At 33.7% G+C, this 20649-nt stretch overlaps 1 protein-coding gene across 2 annotated transcripts in view; it reads right to left on the minus strand.

Moving 5' to 3' along the window:
• Sf3b1 (splicing factor 3b subunit 1) overlaps positions 1-20649 on the minus strand; it is a 329390-nt gene that overhangs the window by 61852 nt on the left and 246889 nt on the right. For both annotated transcript variants that reach the window (XM_090402705.1, XM_090402706.1), the window contains one exon: positions 8851-8997. In XM_090402705.1, the coding sequence (XP_090258831.1) occupies positions 8851-8997 (147 nt within the window). The remainder of the gene's footprint in view (positions 1-8850; positions 8998-20649) is intronic.

Raw genomic sequence — 20649 nt, forward strand, 5'->3', positions numbered from 1 at the left:
GGGGATTCCAAAATCAACTGTGCACAACATTTTTACCGAGAGTTTGGCCTTTGTAAATTGAATTCGCGATTTGTTCCCCACAAGTTGACCGATGACCAAAAAATGTATCGAATTTAATACTGCAAGGACCTCATTAAAATTGGACTTAAAACTTCCTTTAAACGATCGTTACTGGTGATGAAACATGGTGTTTTGAGTATGAGTCTGAAATAAAGCACCAGAGTGCCGAGTGGAGACCATCAGAAGATGGGCATCCAAAAAAAAAAAAAAAAAAAAAAGTTGCTTGGAGAAGTCAAAAGTAAAGACAATGCTGATTGTTTCTACGAATCCAAGGGCATTATCCACAAAGAATTTGCCTGGCCAAACGGCCAATGGTGAGTTTTATCTCGAAGTTTTGAAGCGAATGATAGCAAGAATTCGTTGTGTACGGCATGAGTATTGTAATGACCGACCGTTCATCAAAACACACTCTCACTTTTGGCACTATAACTCGGCTTCTAATGAAACAAATGTCATAAATAGTTGACACAACACTAATGAAGGTTGCCGCTTTCGACAACAAAAAGATACAACAGGTTTCTTATATATTCGAAAAGTTTGGTTTCTTTTTGGATAGAGAGTGTAGCTCTCTCTCTGTCCAAAAAGAATGTTGTGCCCCTGATGATTTCATGCAACACTTCTAACAATTTTTACTATCCCTGTCAAAATAATGATCAGCCTGGAGATTTCTTCTGCTATATGCATAAGTACAAATATCTTCCTTCAGAGAGCATATGAAGACAGGGAGGTGCTCGATTTTAACTGAATTATATTCAAAATGGATGTCTTTGCATGACAGTGAAATCAATTGTCTTTGAAAGTTTTTTTTTTGGTTGAGATTTTTTAAATTCAAAAGTGTGCTAGAGATTACCAGTGAAAAGGTTAACACTACCACTACATGAAGTCCAATCACGATCGTCATATGATTATTACTATTGTGAAATAAAGAAACTGATTCAGTTTGTTCTGTAAAGAAAGTAATAATTCAATGAAATTTTTTTTTTTATCAAGGACTAGAAAGTGGTTAAATTAATTCTGAGAATACCGAATCAACATTACATTTTTAGCTAAAACAGTAAAAACATTCAGCTTGCTCCACCTTTGCTTCGAGTTGCCTTGGTGTTGTACTACCAAGTGTTCACTTACGCTTGGATTCGCCGATAGTTCTTTGGCATGAAGCTCTTAGATCGTAGTTTTCGATCTCAGAGTTTCGCATACTGGCTGTAAAATAATAAAGTAAAAACATTCATTTATAGCAGTCAAATCTTAGGAAGATGACTGGAATAGAAGGCATTGTGAAATAATGTAAAGCATATGGAGATGGGATGGCCATATTAGTAGCTTGCCAGATGAAAGATGGACAAAATTTAGTAGTGAGTAGATACAAGAGAAAGAAAGATAGAGAAGCAAAGGTTGCCAAAGAACAAGATGGAAAGATGATCTACAAAGATATCAAGCAGTGGACGGAAAGAGGGTAAAGAAGAAATCTTAGGGCAATAAAACAAATACCAATGTTGGAAGACATTCTAAAATAATGATGATGAGAGTAATAATAAAAATCATTAATTAGTATTTTTTTTTTCCCAAATTAACATGAAAAACACAAGGAATCAGTAATGCTATTTACTTAAGGCCATATATTTCAATCTGAATATTACAGGTCATCAATGGCGACAATAATCAATTACAAAGTAGAATGTAAACAATGGACTGATTTGAAAAAGTAAGAGCTACATGATGTTAAATATAAAAAAATGCAATGATATAAATGAGGAAATATTGCAATATTAATTATTCATTAGCTATTTAAAAAAATATGATGTGTGATTAAAATAAGACTGATTTCAGTTTAGACAGTGAAGTAAGGCCTTAGCACTTTCTTTAAACAAGTGTTCAAATTGCTTTAATATCATTTTTGTTCTAGGTGTTTACCAGAACTTTCCAGACTCTGCTTGTATACTCCAGATGGATGATATTTATTGAAATATGGTTTCAATTGGCCCATATTTAATAGAAAAATTAAGCAAAATGAACATATGCCTACAGTACATGAAACCAAAATTGACTCAGGTTTCATCATGTCATAATAAATTCATACATTTGAGAATGCTATTATGAAATGTGCACATTTCTGGAATAATCTTGGATCATTTAAATACTGGTATAAGGTAACACAGCACAAGGACTGCAATGGGCCACAAAAAACAATTGGATATTCAAGTTTATTGTCCAGGAAGCTAGGAAGTTTGAATCTTATTATGATATTTAACCATATGTTTTATCTTCTAGTTTTACAATGCACCAAAAGCTTTTCTATTTTAGAGAGGCACTACATAAGAATAGCGACATCACTGAATTTAATCACTGCCTGATATGTCATTTCCTGGTACAGTGTTTCCAGTACACCCTCAACGAATGTACAGGAAACTATGACAATCCAATACAAACTGGACAAATTGATCCAGTACTATAACAGACTGATCATTACTAGTTTCTTATGATTACTGTCCACTCTCAATCATCATCCTCTAATTCAAATCGCCAGATTCATATTCATCCACATTTGTCTCTCATTATTCTCACTTCATATTTCTGTCTTGACTTGAATGGCACACTCACATCCATCATCTACATGCTGGGCTTCTATTTTTGTTTCAAACACCTGTTTCATTAATAATATGTCTCCCATTTAAGTTAAATGGCCATATTCAACATATATTAGCTATGCTTAAATTTTCTTAAGTGCTAATAATGCCTAAATCCTCCCAACAGCTTCATATGACTCTGCAATTGAAACTATCTTATCACTTTTAACTAATCCAATCAATACTAACTTATAACTTATATGACAGCTTAAGTTTAGTTGCTTTTACTAGTTTTACTAATTTTATTTTACTAGTTCCTGACTATGCTTATTCTGTTACTTATTTCTATATTTAATTTTGCATCTTTGCTAAAAAATTATATCTAAATTGAAACGTTTTCTCTGTTTTACAGGTATACTGGTTGATATTTTCTATGTTCCTCCTATTTTTCTAATTAGTCTTTTTGAATACTAATTCTGCTATCAACTTTTTCAAGCAGTTAAGTGGGTGGTCTGAAAAGTTATCAGCCTAACAATGAAAAAACGAATTCATAATTTCAAAATTATTTCTATTTTTCAACATAATCTCCTTTAAGACAAATACATTTATTCCAGTGATGCTTCAGTACCATTATCCAGTCTCTGTAGTGGTTCTCAGTAAAATCTGAAAAATATTCCTCTACAGCTGCAATCACCTCTTGATTCGAAGAAAAACGCTGACCAGCAGAAAGAGTTTTAGTTTTGGGAAGAGATAGAAGCCAGAGGGAGCCAAATCCCAGGAATAGGGTGGATGTTCTCCAACAACTCATAGTGCAGATCCCTTAATTTTGCCATTGCCAAAACACCTTTGTGGGCAGGTGCATTGTCCTGATTAAAGATAATTTTTTCTTCTGCAAACCAGGTCTTTTCTCATGAATTTTTTGTCTAGTCTGGTTAAAACATCGGAATAATATTCCCTGGTCATTGTTTTACCCTTTTAAAGATAATTAATAAACAAAATGCCTTTAGCATCCCAAAACACTGATGCCATGACCTTTCCTGCTGATGGAACCGACTTTGTCTTTTTTGGCACTGAACAACTGGCTTCTGTCCACTGTTTTGCCTGCTGTTTGGATTCTGGTGTGTAATGGTGAATCCAAGCCTCATCCATAGTAATAAATTGATGCACAAAATCAGTTTTATTCTTGTTAAAACACTCCAAGCAGTGTTCAGAGATTTTCATGTGAGTGCGTTTTTGATCTGCTGTGAGCAAGCGCAGCACCCATCTTGTGCAAAGCTTTTTCATTTGCAATTCTTCATGCAAAATATATCCTACACATTCTTTTGAAATGACTATAATCTCAGCAATTTCATGCACTTTGACGCCAGTCATCCAATACCATATTGTGCACTTGATCAATAATTTCTGGTTTTGTTACACTTTTTGGACGTCCCTCACGTGGATCATCTTCAAGGCTGGTATGGCCACATTTAAACTCGGCAGCCCATTTCTTAATTTGTGAAAACGAAGGAGAAGAGTGCCCTTTTATGAATTTCTTTTGGCGTTAAACCTTCTTTTAGAAAAAATTTTATAACTGCACAATACTCAATTGTATCCATTTCAAGGGATACAGACAACACTTTTGCTTCAGACTGCTGTATAAAACAAACTACTTGATAGAATGACTTGCAATTTCACATGGATGCTTATGACAGATGTACCAACTTAGAAAGAAAAAAAAATCTTGCCGATAGTGTTGCCATCTATGGTCGAGGCCGAGTACTTTTCAGACTACTCTCAGATTTAATTCTGTTGTGTGTAATTTTGTTGTAAGTATAGTTGTAAGTAAAAGTATAGAGCAAGAATTGAAAGTTGGTCTTTTGCAAAAACATGAGTTAAACAGAAGTACAGACAAATAAGGTTCTGTACTTGGGCTATTTCATATTAATATTACTATTTCATATTAATAAATCTCAATATTAATAATATACAAATTAAATTTCATTTAATTTGTATATTATTAATATTGAGATTTGTTTGTCCAGAGAGCAATATTCAATTATTTGATGATGATGAAAAGTTAGGGAGAGTGATAGATCTCATCACTTTACCTCTCAATTTACCATCACTTCTAGGGGCTCTAGCTTCACTTGAAGCAAATTACTGTTAACATGATACTTGCATGCAGCATCTTCATTCTAAAATGCATATCCTTATAGCTAAACATTGAACCAACATTCATTTCCTTTGCTCACAGAATCAGTTTGTTCAGATCAGTCTGCAAAGATTATGAATGTCAGTTTATGTTTAAGTGTAAGAGCGTGCATTTTAGAATGAGGACACTGCAAGCAAGTATCATGTCAACAGTAATTTGCTGTAACTGGTCAATAAAGCTAGAGCTCTAGGTGTGATGGTAAACATAGTTAAAGTTTAGGATCCAAATCGATAAGGTGAAAACGTTATCATCTTAGGTACCTGCAACACTGATGAAAACTAACTTGTTTGAATAAGGAAGTTACACTCTTACTTTACAAGGCCTTGAAAAAGACCCAAGTCTGGAGTACTATTTCAAATATGAGTTCTCTGAAGATGGACTGACAGCTGAAAGGATACAGCAGCAGATAATCAAGAGAGAATTTGTTGAGAAATAGACAGAAGAGAGGAAATATGATTTTGCAGCTTGGAGAAGATTGTGTCTGTAAGGGGGGGGGGGGTTCTCGGGGTCATCCATGGAAACTGAATAATGTGGTTAAGAAGCATATGGAGTCCAAGTTCTAATGATGCATGAAATAGGCCACCTATTTCATGCATCATTAGTCTTCTGAGCAAGGGTTGAAATGTTTCTGAACAAAAATAAAATGTTCCTCTTGGAACAATTCAAAAGGAACTCCCCCCCCCCCCTCCCAATTGTAAAAATTAATAATCTTGGCCAGAAATTTTTTTATTGTGAATTTTTTATCTTTCCAAGATTGGAACAATTTATTTATTTATTTGTTCTTCTGAAGATATATTTTTGGTCAGAGGTGTTAGATCCTGAATGGACGAATTTTAAGAAATTATTAATTCAGAATCTAACATGAGAATTCTAGTTAATTTAGATAATACCTGCTCACCAGCAGAAAGTTCTGATTTGTTGTATAAGAAATTGTGTAATAGTATATGAATTGTATCAGAAATATTTATAGTCAAAAACTAAACTGGAGAATTATCAGATTTATGAAATTTTGAAAAAAAGGGAAATAGTAGTTAAATTTTGCCCTATTAAGCTGTCTGAAACGCACGTGTCGGCCATAACGCCGCAGGGTACTGCATACGCGGAAGATGACGCAAGCGTGCTTCCCTAGAAGAGCACCTAACGGCAGTAAGGAAATTGAGGATCATCTTGAGGGCAGAAAAATTAAGAGTCATGCGAAAAAGAAGAGAGAGAATACAAGGCAATACGCGCCATATTGTGGGGCTTTTTGTTCCTGACTTCAACTCGAGGATTCCTGACCAGTGGACGGAAAAAGGACGAGCCAGGGTCCTATGATGTTGGACAGCGGGCAGTCTTTCTGAGTATGCTGAACAAGATCCCACGATGAGCCGCTCACGAATCATCGGCCTATGGAGAAAATGTGCCAGTCGCAGGATGTCCCATTCGATAAGGAGCAGACATAACCCTCAGTCGAGGCAGTAATAAGTTCGAGTCCGGAAAAATGTAGAAGGGACGGCGTAGACATAAGCCAGGCGCCGAGAAAACCGATCGAAGGATGACCCGAACAACACGTGGCAATTAACAGACCTTCGGAAAGAACTAGGTAATGTAAAGACCTTTACTGTATGTTTTGAAAGAGATAGAAATTAATGTTAGATTAAGTTATGTGGACAATCCATAGAGGACTCTGATAAGAATTCGTAATTTGAGATCGCATAATTCTGTTGAACAAAGAAATGTCAGGAATGAATCTATATAATTGCATGTGACTGAAATTATATGTGTATTTGTATTTTAGTGGATGACCTTTATCAGATAGTAACAAGTTGTATAAAATGTCTTTAAGAGTAGCATGCATAAGAGAATTGATTTAGAGTAATATCGTCTTTTAGTTTTATTGTTTTGTATGATTAGTATTGTGATCTGAGTGCATTTTGATAGATTTAGCTTTGTGTAACTAGCGTAGCATGAGATATTAACCTAGTAAGAGATTTGGAAGTTTTAGTATTTTAACCCAATTTTAGTTGTAATTGTCATTAGTTCCAATAAACATGTTTTGTTGCACATACCTGACTCATGCCTGAATTCGAGATTTCAAATTACCACTTATAAAAATTAGAACCATAGCGGGAGGGATTTTGATGAATGTGTTTAATAGATCATTGGTCACGATTGCAATTAGTACCGATATCTATTTAGAGTGTGTTAGAGTGAATGCCAACCGATCTAGGAATATTCCCCGAACCTGAATAAACTCATGTTATAGGATACTGGCTGGCGCAGCAAAAAAATATAAATTTGCCAGTGTCCGAAAAGGAATCATTCCTAGGTAGGGTTGAGTTAGGCACACATAAAGAAGTATATAAAAGTGGAGTTTGTATGACTAAAAAAAATTAATAGGTATAAAAGAAATAAAGACATATCAATAGGAATAAGATAAGGACATAGAGGAATAATATATAACAGAGGAAAGCCATTACTTCCCAGAAAGTAATGCTCCATCTAAAACCCAAAAGCATTTATTTATTTATTTACTGACCATTCAGGATTAATTTAAAATTTTTATGATAGTGAATAAAATATGATGCACAAATAGTATTTCTTTCTTTATTGTTACCATTAACAAGGAAAAATAATATTGATAATTTAAATTTATTAAAATACAACATGGAAATAAAAGAAAGATTTATTTCTAGAGCAGTGTGCCATGTGTTCTGTCATGGATTTTTAAAAAAATAAAACGTGTGTGTACAGTAATCCCTCGATTAATGTCCCCAATTAGTGCGTTTTCGATTAGCGCATCATTTTTTTTCGATATCCAAATTCGATTAGTGCACCTATATACATCTTAAAAATAAATGTTACAGATTTTAAAAATTTTCTATCTATACATTTTTATGGCTAACTATTTTAAAAAATCACTCACCAGAATGAAATAATTTAGTTACCGATTTAAAACATTTTAGAAAGTTATTTTTAATGGCCTACTACACTACTTCCATGTACACTATGTATACTATGTTCCAAATTTTTACCACCAAAATTTGTCATCTGCTATAGTACGCCCACAGATTTGAGACCCCCTCGACACTTCTGCGCATGTCACAAAAAGGAGAATCCATTCCGATAATAGGGTAATTAATCCTTCTGGGATGAGTTGTTTATTATTACACGTCGGAAAATTAACTTCTCTTTTATGATCATTGTAGCTTTTAAAGTGGTAACTATTTTGCTTGTATAACAGTTGGGAAATTTTATCTATAAAGCACGTGATTTCATGTGTTGGTGACCAATTCGTACATCCTTCATTTCTTTTCCCCCTTCAGCATGAATCGACTATTCTTGGCACCAAGCCAAGTGAAGCTTTACAAAGTGTGGAACGAATTATACTTTTTCCCATGGGTTATTATATTCGATTAGTGCACGTGTTTTAAAGAACGCATTAGGCGCACTAATCGAGGGATAAAATCCTTCCTCAAAGATAGATATCCTAGAACCTAAACATCAATTGTTGTTTCCGTAGGAGAGAAATATATTAAAAAAAAAAAAAAAAAAAAAATCGCCCCACTCGAATAATTGTCTGAGGATAAAAAAGGATTTGTTCTTCAGATAATTTATTCCACCACCTGGTTCTGAGTCCATCTTCTGTGAATGTTTTTAAAGATATATTTTTAAAGAGCAATGTGTGCTCTGCTAGAGAGGACTTCACTTGATAAGTTCTTTACTCCTTAGAAGTTAATACCTTCTAACAGAACGTACTTAGATGAAAAAGATAAGAACTGCTCACTGAATCTAAAGCCCAGTCAGTTTATCACATTTCATAGTCTGTACAGGAGTCACTTCTCATTATCTAGCTTAAACCCATCAGGAGATTCCAAAAACTAATTTAAAAACCATCAGATTCACTGAAAATTTTCTTAAAATAGCATTATATTAATATAAATATATAAGGATAAAAATTGAAGGCAGTTTACAAAAAAAGTGATATGTAAAACATATAATCTGAAAATGACGTTGCTGGTGAAATTTTCTCTCAATGAATGTTTTCCTTACCTTTAGCACAATTTTTTTCATTTCTTCATCAGGAGACTGAAACTCTCTGATTAAAATTAGCATCACTTCCCTTGTATAGTAATTTGCATATTCAGCATCCATAAGAGGTATAAGATATCCAATAGCTTTCAAGAAAGCTGCTAAACCCTATAAAAGCAACAACATGGTTTTAATAAAAAAAAAGAAAACAAACAAAGTTGTTTGAAGAATGCACATTTCAGGGTGACAGATTTTACTTTAAACAAAACATATCTAAAACCATTTAAAGTTTAGGATGCATTTTCTCCAAATTTACAACTTCTGAAAGACAAAAATGAACAAGTGAATATTTTGTATTTAAATAAAGATAATTTTTTTCTACTGTAATTATGATCCATTTTAATAGCATCCTGAAACAATCAATGAAACACAAACACAAAAGTGAGAGAACAGATGTAAACAAAGCACATGGTACCCAAAGAGCGTATGCTGGGACCCAAGCGACGATACCTCTCCCAAACAAACGGCACGTAACGGTGTATTCTTCCGATGCACTGCTTCAAGTTAAAATTCATTTTTTCAATTATTTATGGGATTACCACCGTAAAGTCAAAACAACGCATGTCGAGGACCTCGCGCGCGCGCGCGTGTGTGTGTGTGTGTGTGTGTGTGTGTGTAGGTAAAAAGTAATTTACTTGACACTATTCATGAAGTGAAATTTAAAAAAATGCCCTTCAAAGACTCTTGAAAATCTAAGATCATTTTGGGAATCACAGCATAATTTACAGAATAATATTATTTACATAGATTTAGCTGCAACAAAATACCACATCTGAGTCCACCATCCACTGTCAAAAGTAGAAACAAAACTAGTTTTGTTGCTACTATTCCAGTTTGTAAATGTTACTATATATATAAATTCAAAGTAAACTTCAACTGAATCAAACATGGGCCCAATCAATATATGAAGAAAAAATGAAAAACAAGTTCATCTAGCAGATGAATTAAGTCAACATAACTGGTGTTACTCAGACAAATAAGTCTTGGTAACATCAAATGTGTTAAAGGTTTTATATTCTGGCAATAGTGAACAGGGAAAGGAAAGAGTAACTAAGTAATGAATTTAACATTAAGCATGAAGATAAACTGCTTGAAAAACATGTAATTTCAAGTGGAGTGATGTGGAAAACTTTCAAAATATGGAAGCGATGACAAGACTTGTTGGTGCCCATAGTCAAAAATATAGAAAGCAGAAGAATTTTTTCAAGTAATTAAATAGAAGTTAGTTCATGTGGAGACCTAAGTAGAAGAGTAAGAAAGGAATAATACACACATATAGAAATGTTCTGGAAAAATTTGAAGAAAAGAGAAGAACTAATAATAATGGTAAGTATTACCTGCTGGATTTCTGTTTAGAAATAACATTTATTTAAAAAAAAAAAAAAAAAAAAAAAAAAAAAAAAAAAAGTTGTATGTTACTGTTGATCACGTCATAATGGTTCATTTGGCATGTAGCCAAAATGAATTTTCTGAATAAACAGATAAAGCTCTAAGTTCATTTTTCTATTTCCAAGTTCATATCTGTGCGAAGTTGAATTTTTGGCCCTTGTAGATATTAAGACTTAGAAGAGGAATCACATTATAGGTGTCGAACCGCATCTGAGATTGAAATTAACAACTATAGAGCCAAATTTTGCTGAAATTTTATCTCACCATAAGCAATTTCACTCCTCTCATTGATGATAAATTATTTCAAGTAAGTAAAACTTTATAGTATCTTCATAAAGTTTGTTCTATTAAAAATAAATCACATTTTTTGTTTACATGAACATATAAATTCAAATAAAATAGATATTTAATTTTTTAATATTTTAAATTAATTTATTCGTTTTAACACGTTCGCTGCTCATATTCGAACTACAAGTGTACTTGTAGTTCGAATATGAGCTTCACAAGCCAACTACGAGTATACTCGTATGTCAATTTACCGACCTCCTATGCCAAACACGAGTTAACTCTTAGTATCATTACCTTAATTTGGACCCTCGGATTCTGAATAAAGCGGAGAGCACATCTGGGGGCTTGATAGAAGGGAAATAATTTCAACTAAAATATAGTATATTATGTATGTGCCTCAGAAGCCAACTAAGAATATACTCATATGTCAATTACCAACCTATGCCAAGCGTGAGCTAATCCGTAGTATAACATGTAATTTGTAAATCAATATAAAACTGATAAAAATCAATAAAAATAATAAAATGAAATCAATAAAAATAATGAAATGAAATCAATAAAATAAAAACCAATTTATTCAAATTATGAATGATACACTTTAAAACAATTTTCCACGCACAATGGTGGTTTTTCCTGGCAAACAGGACAATAATAACGTGTTTCGAGTCGTTGTTTGTTTCATGTACATACTCGGCATGGCTTTGTCGGTGAATATTTTTTTCTGTAGGTGGTAAAATTTCCAAATAATGAAGATCCCGAATCCTGCTGATAATCTGTGATGCTGTAAGCTTATCCATTCCAACAAAAACTGAGATAAATTGATCTCAAAATTTTAACGCAGTCATTGCATTTCCAGTAATCATATTATAAAATTTATGTGCATTTTGAATGTATATATCAAGAATGCGTATTTTTCTTTGGCCATCTAATTGTCTTTCATAAGGAGAAATAGTAGGAAAGCATTTGATCAGAAAGATCGATGCCTGACATATCCAAATTATAGTCCCTAACGATATTTGGTTTTAAATGAATTTTACCATTCCGATTTTTTGCTTCAACCATTTAAAATTTGTGCATATTTGAAATGGAAAGAACTTCCCTCTTATCCTTCCATTTGCGATGATGAATTCATTAAATTCATCATCGCTCATTTTAGTGTAAACTTCTAATTCTTTATCAGTAAGTTTTCTTTTACTGGTCATGGTGAAACTGAAGGTTTTTAGACTAGATGCAATAAACACATTTGTCAGCGCATGTAATATATAGTATATTACATGCGCATGTAATATATGGGTGGGGTGATACTAGATTACTCGTAGTTGGCGTATGAAACAAAATTCTGTCTGATAAGCCGGCTACGAGATTACTCGTAGTGACCTTGAAGACACGAAAGCGCTTGGCGTGCAGGAACATACTATGTTCGAGGAGCGTGGCAGCGAACGTGTTAATTGCTGTTTTAAGGATACTTGTGACATAAGATCATCATCATCATCATCATCAAATTCCTGCCATGTACCCTCAAGGGGTGTACAGGATACGATAGTACTAAATGATTAAGATTGAATGATATATTCACGTAAACAGTTAAAAAAAAAAAAATACAAGCTAGAATACTAACAATAGATCGTTAAAAATAGAACACGCTGCGTGATGTTATATCACTAAGTATGAAACGGAATATTTTGAAGTAGAGACATGACATTTTTTTCCCAGATAGGTTCGAACTTTTGTTCAAGGAAAGCATGGAGGCCTTGCTCCATCGTCCCAACCTGAATCGTAATGATTGTATATCTATATCAAAAATCTGGGAAAGTCTAATCAAGATTACTCATTAATTTTTTTTTTTTCTTTTCAATCATGTCTCTACTTCAAAATATTCCGTTTCATAGTTAGCGCTATAACATCATGCGGCATGTTCTATTTTTAACAATCTATTGTTAGTATTCTAGCTTGTAATTTTTTTCTTTTTTTTTTAAACTGTTCTTGTAATACCACTGAAGATGGTCTGCTATTTCCAGACCGAAATATTTGGTTAAATAAATATCTTTCTTGTGTTTACGTGAATATATCATTCGAACGTGTTAGTTAATTAATTAATTAGGGGGTACTGGGTAATAATGAAAATTTAAGCAGGAGTCCGTGGATATCTGAAGTTTGAGAAACACTGCATTAAACAATCTCCCTGTACTTCCTTCAATTCTAATTGTTGAATTATAACTCAAACAAAGACTAAGTATTGCTTGATATAATGCCCCATTGACACCATATAACTGTAGCGTATTGAATAGCTTCTCTCTTGGCACCTTGTCATATGCCTTTTCCAGATCGACAAAACCTAAATAGAGATCTTTGTTATATTCCCATGCTTTCTCAACTATTTGTCGTAAAGTGAAGATCTGATCCTGAGAGCCTCTATTTGGCCTGAATTCAGCTTGTTCTTCACCAAGCTTTTCTTCCACAACTCTTCTCAACCATTTCTCAAGTATACTGCATAAATCTTACCAGGAACACTGAGTAGGGTGTTCCTGGTAAGATTATATTATACTATAATATAAAATTATAATATACCTCTGTAATTCTCACATTCAGTTTTATTTCTCTTTATATATATGGGTACTATGAGAGCTCTACTCCAATCATCAGGAATTTGCCCCTCTGTCCAGGCCTTCTGAACTCATCAACTCCTGCTGCCTTTCCACATTTCAAGCCTTTGATGACTTTTTCTACTTCAAGTATGGATATTTATTCCTGACTGTATGCCTCTTGAGTGTTTTTACCACTGTGCTATCACTACTTATTTCAAGGATATCTTTTTCTCCCGTTTTCATGTCACCTTTATCATCTCTAACTCCTTTTACAGCACTCTTTCCTCCATTTCTAAGCTTCTTCAATAACCTCCAGAATATCTTACCACCTTCTTGATATTTATTTTCTATGTTCTTGCCAAGTACACCCGTGACTTTTGTTTAGCTAGTTTCACACACTGTTTAGCTTTCTTACATTTGTCTCTGTATTCTCTAAGAGCACAAGCTGACTTATTTGCCAGGAACTTTTGATATGCTTTCTTCTTTTCCTTCACTGTCTCTTTGACTTCTTGTGTTCACCATTGATTTTTCTATTTTTTGCAGACAACCTCACCACATGCCTCTCTGGCTGAATTAATACCTCCAATTTGGTATGAAAATCAGGGTTTTCTTCAAGGCTTGCCATTGAATCTCCAAGGTTTGGTTCCTGTTCTCAAACTCTTTCATTTTTCCTTCAATAATCTTTGTGTATTTTAGTCTACAGTTCATATCTGAGAGCTGCTCAACTTTTATTCCCTTTAAAACTTTCTTACATGTCATTCTTTTCAATATGAAATTCAATTTTATCCTGTTCAAGACTAAATAGTGATCACTTCAATTTCAAATCCTCTATACAGTCTGGTGTCCTGCACCAGGGAGAAAACATCACTATATAAATAAACCAAATAAATAAGCCAAATAAACGTAAGAAAGTTAAAGACTGTGTAAAACTAGCTAAACAAAAGTCTTTGGAAAGACTTTAGTAAGACAGAAAATAAAAACACGAAGGTTGTAAAATGTTCTGGAGGATGTTAAAAAAAGCTCTGAAAAGAAGGAAAGAGTGCTGTAAAAGGAATTAGAGATGATAAAGGTGACATGAAAACTGGAGGAAAAAGATAACCTTAATGTATGGAGTAATTACTTTGAAAAACTGTTAAATGAAATGAGCAGTGTTCACAGTGATAAAAAACACTGAATAGGCATGTAATCAGGAATATGTATTTAAACTCGAAGTAGAAAAAGCCATTAAAAGCCGGAAATGTAGAAAGGCAGCAGGAATAGATGATATTTGATAAGAAAAGCAAGTATGGAGGTATAAAAGTCTCACAGTGGCTCCATTACATAATTCAGAAGGCCTGGACAGTAGGACAAATTCCAGATGATTGGTGTAGAGCTCTCATAGTACCTTATTTATAACAAGGAAAATAAAACTGAATGTGAGAATTACAGAGGTATTTCTGTACCGAGTGTTTCTGATAAGATTTATGCAGGTATACTTGAGAAACAGCTAAGAAAAATTGTGGATGTGAAACTTGTTGATCTTAGCTATTTATTTGATGCAGATGATGTTATAATTCTGAATAAATTCAGCACCTGTCTGCAAAATTCCCTGATTAAATCGAATAAGTGTTGTAAATAAATTTGGTATGAAAATAAGCAATAAAAGGTCAAAGATAATGAAAATAGGCAGAAACATTGATAATATCAACTGCTTCGTGAATGGAGAACCTACAGAACAAGTAAAACAATTCAGCTATATAGGCACAATATTTAATGAAGATGGTAAATTAAATGGATGTTTAAAGGTCAACGCTGTATAATTGAGAGGAGACCTCCACGCAACTTTTAAAAGAATGCGGAGAACCAAACAGGGCTTCTGACCTAACCTTCAATCCTTCCCTTCTCTTGGTGCACTCTGTAACGTATCTATCTGGATACTGAATGAATGAGGATGGACAGGCATTTTGGGATTTACCCAACCAAATTGCATTCTAATTTGATTAAACCACAAGTAAAACAATAGCACAATATGACAGAATTTCATGACGAATGTGGCATCGCTCAGCTAAACAATGATCCCATTGTTTTCGCCAGGGAAATGCGAACGCGAAAAGTCAAAGTCAGCTACTGGAACAAATCAAGAAACACACTCCAACTCAGCATCACCAGAGTTCAAGATCAGTAGTACTAACAACATAAGAAACCTGAATGGCAAAGAAATGGAGCTAGCTGAAAGATTGGATAAGCACCAGATCAACATAATAGAGGGTGATTGAAACAAAAAAAAAAACAAAAACTTGTGAGATCTTTCTAAGCAATAAATACAAAATGTTACATTCAGACAATAACAATCAGGGAAAAGAAAGACTAGCTTAGTATTCAACACTAAATACGAGGCTAATCTTCATGAAGCGAAGGCAATATCAAGCAGAGTGATGTGGGCATATATCAGAATGGGAAATAGACAATGAGACATTTCTGCCTATAGTCCCACAGAAGGTTTACTAATGTAAAAGTGGAGGAATTTTTTAAGGCTTTAAGGAAAGCAACTGACACAATGAAAATGGAAAAGCTGGTTCTTGTTGGGGATCTAAATAGCAGAGTACGAAATGATTGTCAGACACAAAAATATTTTGGGAAAATTTGGAGAAAAGAACAAAGCTAATAATAATGGCATAAATGCTGTTGCATTTCTGCTCGGGACACGGATCGGTTATTACTAACACAATGTTCAACATAAAATGTGTACAAATTCACATGGAGAGAAGAGGCAAGGAATAAGAAAAGTCTCATTGACTATGTTATTGTTGATGGTGATATTTTCTCCCTTATGCAAGACAAAAGAGTGTACAGAGGATTTGAAATTAGAAGTCATCACCATTTAGTCTTGAACAGGATGAAATTGAATTCACGTCGAAAAGAAGAACACAAAGTTTTAAAGCAAATAAAAGCTGAGCAGCTCTCAGATGTAACTGTACACTAAAATACACAAACATTATTCAAGAAAAAAATGAAAGAGTCAGAACAGGAAACAAACCTTGGAGATTCAGTGGCAAGCCTTGAAGAAAATGCTGATTGACTCAGCCAGAGGTGCATGTGGTGAGGTTCTCTGCAAAGATAGAAAAATCAGAACTACAGGTTGGAGACAGAATATTTAAGACGCAGTGAAGGAAAAGAAGAAAGCATGCTGAAAGTTCCTGGCGAATCTTGTGCTCTTAGAGAATATAGAGACAAATGTAAGAAAGCTAAACACTGTGTAAAACTAGCTAAACAAAAGTCATGGGAAGGTATTGGTAAAAACATAGAAAATAAATATCAGAAGATGGCAAAATGTTACGGAGGCTGTTGAAAAAACGCAGAAATAGAGCAAAAAGTGCTATAAAAAGAATTAGAGATGACAAAGGTGATATGAAAAATGGAGAAAAAAATATATCCTTGATGTATGGAGTAATTATTTCAAAACATTGCTAAATGAAACAAGCAGTGACAGCACAGTGATAAAAAACACTCAACAGTTATGCAATCAGGAATAGATATCCATACTCAAAGTAGAATAAGCTATCAAAAGCCTGAAAAATGGAAAATCAGCTGGAGTATATTATATCCGACCAGAAATGCTGAAGTATGGAGGTATAAAAATCTTGCAGTGGTTGCACTGCATAGTTTAGAAGGCCTGGATAGAGGGACGAATTCCAGATGATTGGAGTAAAGCTCTCACATAGTACCCATATATAAAAAGGGATAAAAAAACAATGTGAGAATTACAGAGGTATTTCCCTACTGAGTGTTTAATAAATCTTACAGTAGGGAAATACCTACTTACAGTAGGTATTTCCCTACTGTAAGATTTATGCAAGTATACTTGAGAAATGGTTCAGAATGATTGTGGAAGGGAAGCTTGGTGAAGAACAAGCTGGATTCAGACCAAATAGAGGCTGTCAGGATCAGATTTTTACTTTACGACAAATAGTTAAGAAATCATGACAATATAACAAAGATCTGTATTTAAGTTTTGTAGATCTGGGAAAGGCATATGAAAAGGTGCCAATAGAAAAGCTATTCAAAACGCTACAGTTGTATGGTATCAATGTAGCATTATATCAAGCAATACTTAGTCTTCATTTGAGTTGTAAGTCAGCAGTTGGAATTGAACGAAGTACAGGAAGATGGTTTAATGTTAAATCTGGTGTCAGACAGGATGTGCGTTATCCCCCTCTATTTTTAATTATCTATATCGATGACATTATGAAGGAAAGTGGTATTAATCCAGATATCAAAATTGGAGATATTAATCTTAGCTCTTTACTTTATGCAGCTGATGTTATACTTCTAAATAAATCATGTACAAGTCTGCAAGAGTACCTGACGAAATTGAATAACTATTGTAATAGATATGGTATGAAGATCAACACTAACAAGACAAAGACAATGAAAATAGGCAGAATCGTTGAAAATATCAACTGCATTGTGAATGGAGAACCTATAGAACAAGTAAAACATTTCAGCTACTTAGGCATGATTTTTAGTGAAGATGGTAAATTAAATATGGAAATAGACAACAGAATCAACAAAGCTGGTATGGTAGGAAGTCAATTTAATAAATTCATATGGAATAAGAGAGAAACTAGTTGGAACACTAAATTAGCTGTATACAAGACAGTGTTCAAACCAGTTTTAACTTATGGATCTGAAAGCTGGGTCAAAAGTAAAACACTTGACCAAAGACTAGAGACAGCAAATATGATAGTCCTGAGAAAGATTAGCGGCATGAACAGATGGCATCAATGGCAATATCATATTAAAAACAAGGAAATTAGGAAAGAATTTGACGTTGTCAGCATCCAGGAATGCGTTAATAGAGCTAATCACTTAAACAGAATGGGCGGGGAAAGATTACCAATACAAATGTTCTCTGCCATGTTGGAGGAATAAGCTGCAGAGGAAGACCGAGATATAGGTGGATTGATATGGTAAAACATGCCTTAGAAGACATAAATAGAAGATCTGATATATTGGAGTCTTGACAGATAACCGATTTATTTGGAGGAAATTTGTGGATGGGAAGTTAATAATGATGTAAGTTTTTCATGTAGTACTAACACAATATCCTATACTCCCCGTTAGGATACATGTCTGGAATTTGATGATGATAATGATGATGTTTTAGGCAAATATGAAGAAATTTGCATGAACAGTAATGGTTAAGAGCTATTAAACATCTATTTTCAATAATTTTAAAATAACTAATACTTTTCTTTTGATAAAAGAATATAAATAAAGATATTTGGAATGACAGAAGAACAACATCTATAACTGACTATATTATAACTAAACAGAAACTAGCTCCACGTGTGAGAGATATATATGTTTACAGAGGAAATGAAATTTTTTTCAAATCATTATTTAGTAGTTTCTAAAACAGAACAAGTATACAATGTATATCTATTAGAAGAAAGCATTAGAATGCTATATCAATCATGATTAACAGATAATCTAAAAGAAGAAGCCAAAATTAATGAAGATATAAAAGAAGAATGGAAAATTTTAATAAAGATTATATATAAAGCAGCCTCTGAAGTACTTGGAAAGAAAAATAAAATATCAAAAAGAAAAACTTTTTAAAAATATGGAAATGCAATTAAAGGAAAACAAATTGGCACATATATAATTTTTTCAAACATACAAAGGAAACAGAAGAAATATAGCTAAACTATAGTACAGAAAGCTTAGTAAGAATCTTAGGACAGATCTGTTAATAAAATAGAAGATATAGATGTAAGACAAGGTACAGTAAACGAAATATTAAGGAAATTAAACAATAAAGGAAAAGAAACAGCACAAATTAATATAATAGAAGATAATCAATGGATAGAACATTATAAGAATTTATGGTATAACCCAAATTTATTACTGGAAAATAACAATAAAGAAATCAGTTAGAGTTGAGACCTATGACCACAATACTAGTAACAATTTTTCATGTGGCAGTGAGTTTGAAGCCATCTGGTTTGAGGTGAAGTCTAAAAATTTTAAATATACAGTGAGATGTTGTTATAGACCTGGTAAACTGGTTGAAAGTGACGAAGAAATGAATCAACAAATAAATATGATCGGTGCAAAAAGAGTAATCACATAATAGGGGACTTTAATTATCTAAACATTGATTGGGTAGCAGTAAAATCTCAGGAGAAGAATGAAACTGAATTTAATGAGCTGTTGTGAGACAACTTCCTGAATGAGAATGTGACAAAAGAAACTCTTATTCAAAGAGTGTTCGATCTGATTATAGTGTGAGAGGGGATTTCAGTTAAAGATGTAACTATTCTACCTCTGGTTAGTGAGAGTGATCATACAGTACTCACTTGGGAAGTGGCTAAGTTTATGAATGTTCCATTCAGAAAAGGTTACATGCTGAACTTCTGTGCCATTGTACCAATTGCTGGATGGGAAGGATATCGACAGTGCATGGGAAATGTTTAAAAAATACTTAAATGATGCAATATCAGAATGTGTCCCTAGAGTTCAAAGAATAAATAGAGTTAAAATGGATGTGCAATCTAATTAAACAAGAGATTCATAATAATAAAAAAGATGATGTGGAAGGAATATTGTATGCATTAGGATGATGTCAGTTATGATAATTATAAGCAGAAGGCCAGAGGAGTCACAAGTGTTGTACAGAAAACTAAGTCTGAGTATGAAAAGAAACTGGCTCTGCATGTTAAAGACAACCTAAAAGAATTCTATAATTATGCTGCAAGTAAAAAGAAAGAAATAATAACTTTAATGAATGCAGATGGTATGCAGGTGACTGATGCAGAAGTGATTGTTCAACTAATGAGCAGCCATTTTGCTAAAAGTTATAAACCTGGTATATGCAAAATTGAACTTGCAACTACCTTCTTTCACAGAATGAGGAGGAAGTACTAGAGCTGTTATACAAACTGAATATGAATTCTACAATAGGAACTGATGGGATATCAGCACAGATGCTAAAAGTGTTCAGCTGAACTGGCTATTCCCTTTGACCAGGCTATATATTTGAGTCTCAGAACAGGGAAGATTCCACAGAACTGTAAAGCATGTATGGTAATCCCATTGCATAAGGGTGGTGCAAAGACTGACCAATCGGTATCTCAGAGCAGTAGTAATGGAAAAGTTGGTAAGGGCTTGCATTCAGAAATGGGTCGACAGAGAATTTCTACTATGCAATGAACAGCATGATTTTACTAAAGGAAGATCATGTTCGAGCAACTTGCTGATATTCAATAATATTACTGCTGAGTTAGACAAGGAGAATGGATACTTTTGGATTTTGCTAAGCTTTTGACCGAATACAGCATGGTATGCATAAATTGGAGAATATGGGTTTGGATTATAAAATATTAGAGTGGATAAGAGGATGGCTGCCTGACATATCAAAAAGTAGTAACCGGGGAATGTGAATCTGCAAGATTTAATGTAACTAGTGGTGAACCACAAGGATCAGTCCTTAGTCCACTGTTATTCAATCTGTACA

This window comes from Typopeltis vanoorti, chromosome 13, assembly GCF_054136105.1.
Source record: "Typopeltis vanoorti isolate ZY-2024b chromosome 13, IOZ_Tvanoo_1.0, whole genome shotgun sequence".
Lineage (NCBI taxonomy): Eukaryota > Metazoa > Arthropoda > Arachnida > Uropygi > Thelyphonidae > Typopeltis > Typopeltis vanoorti.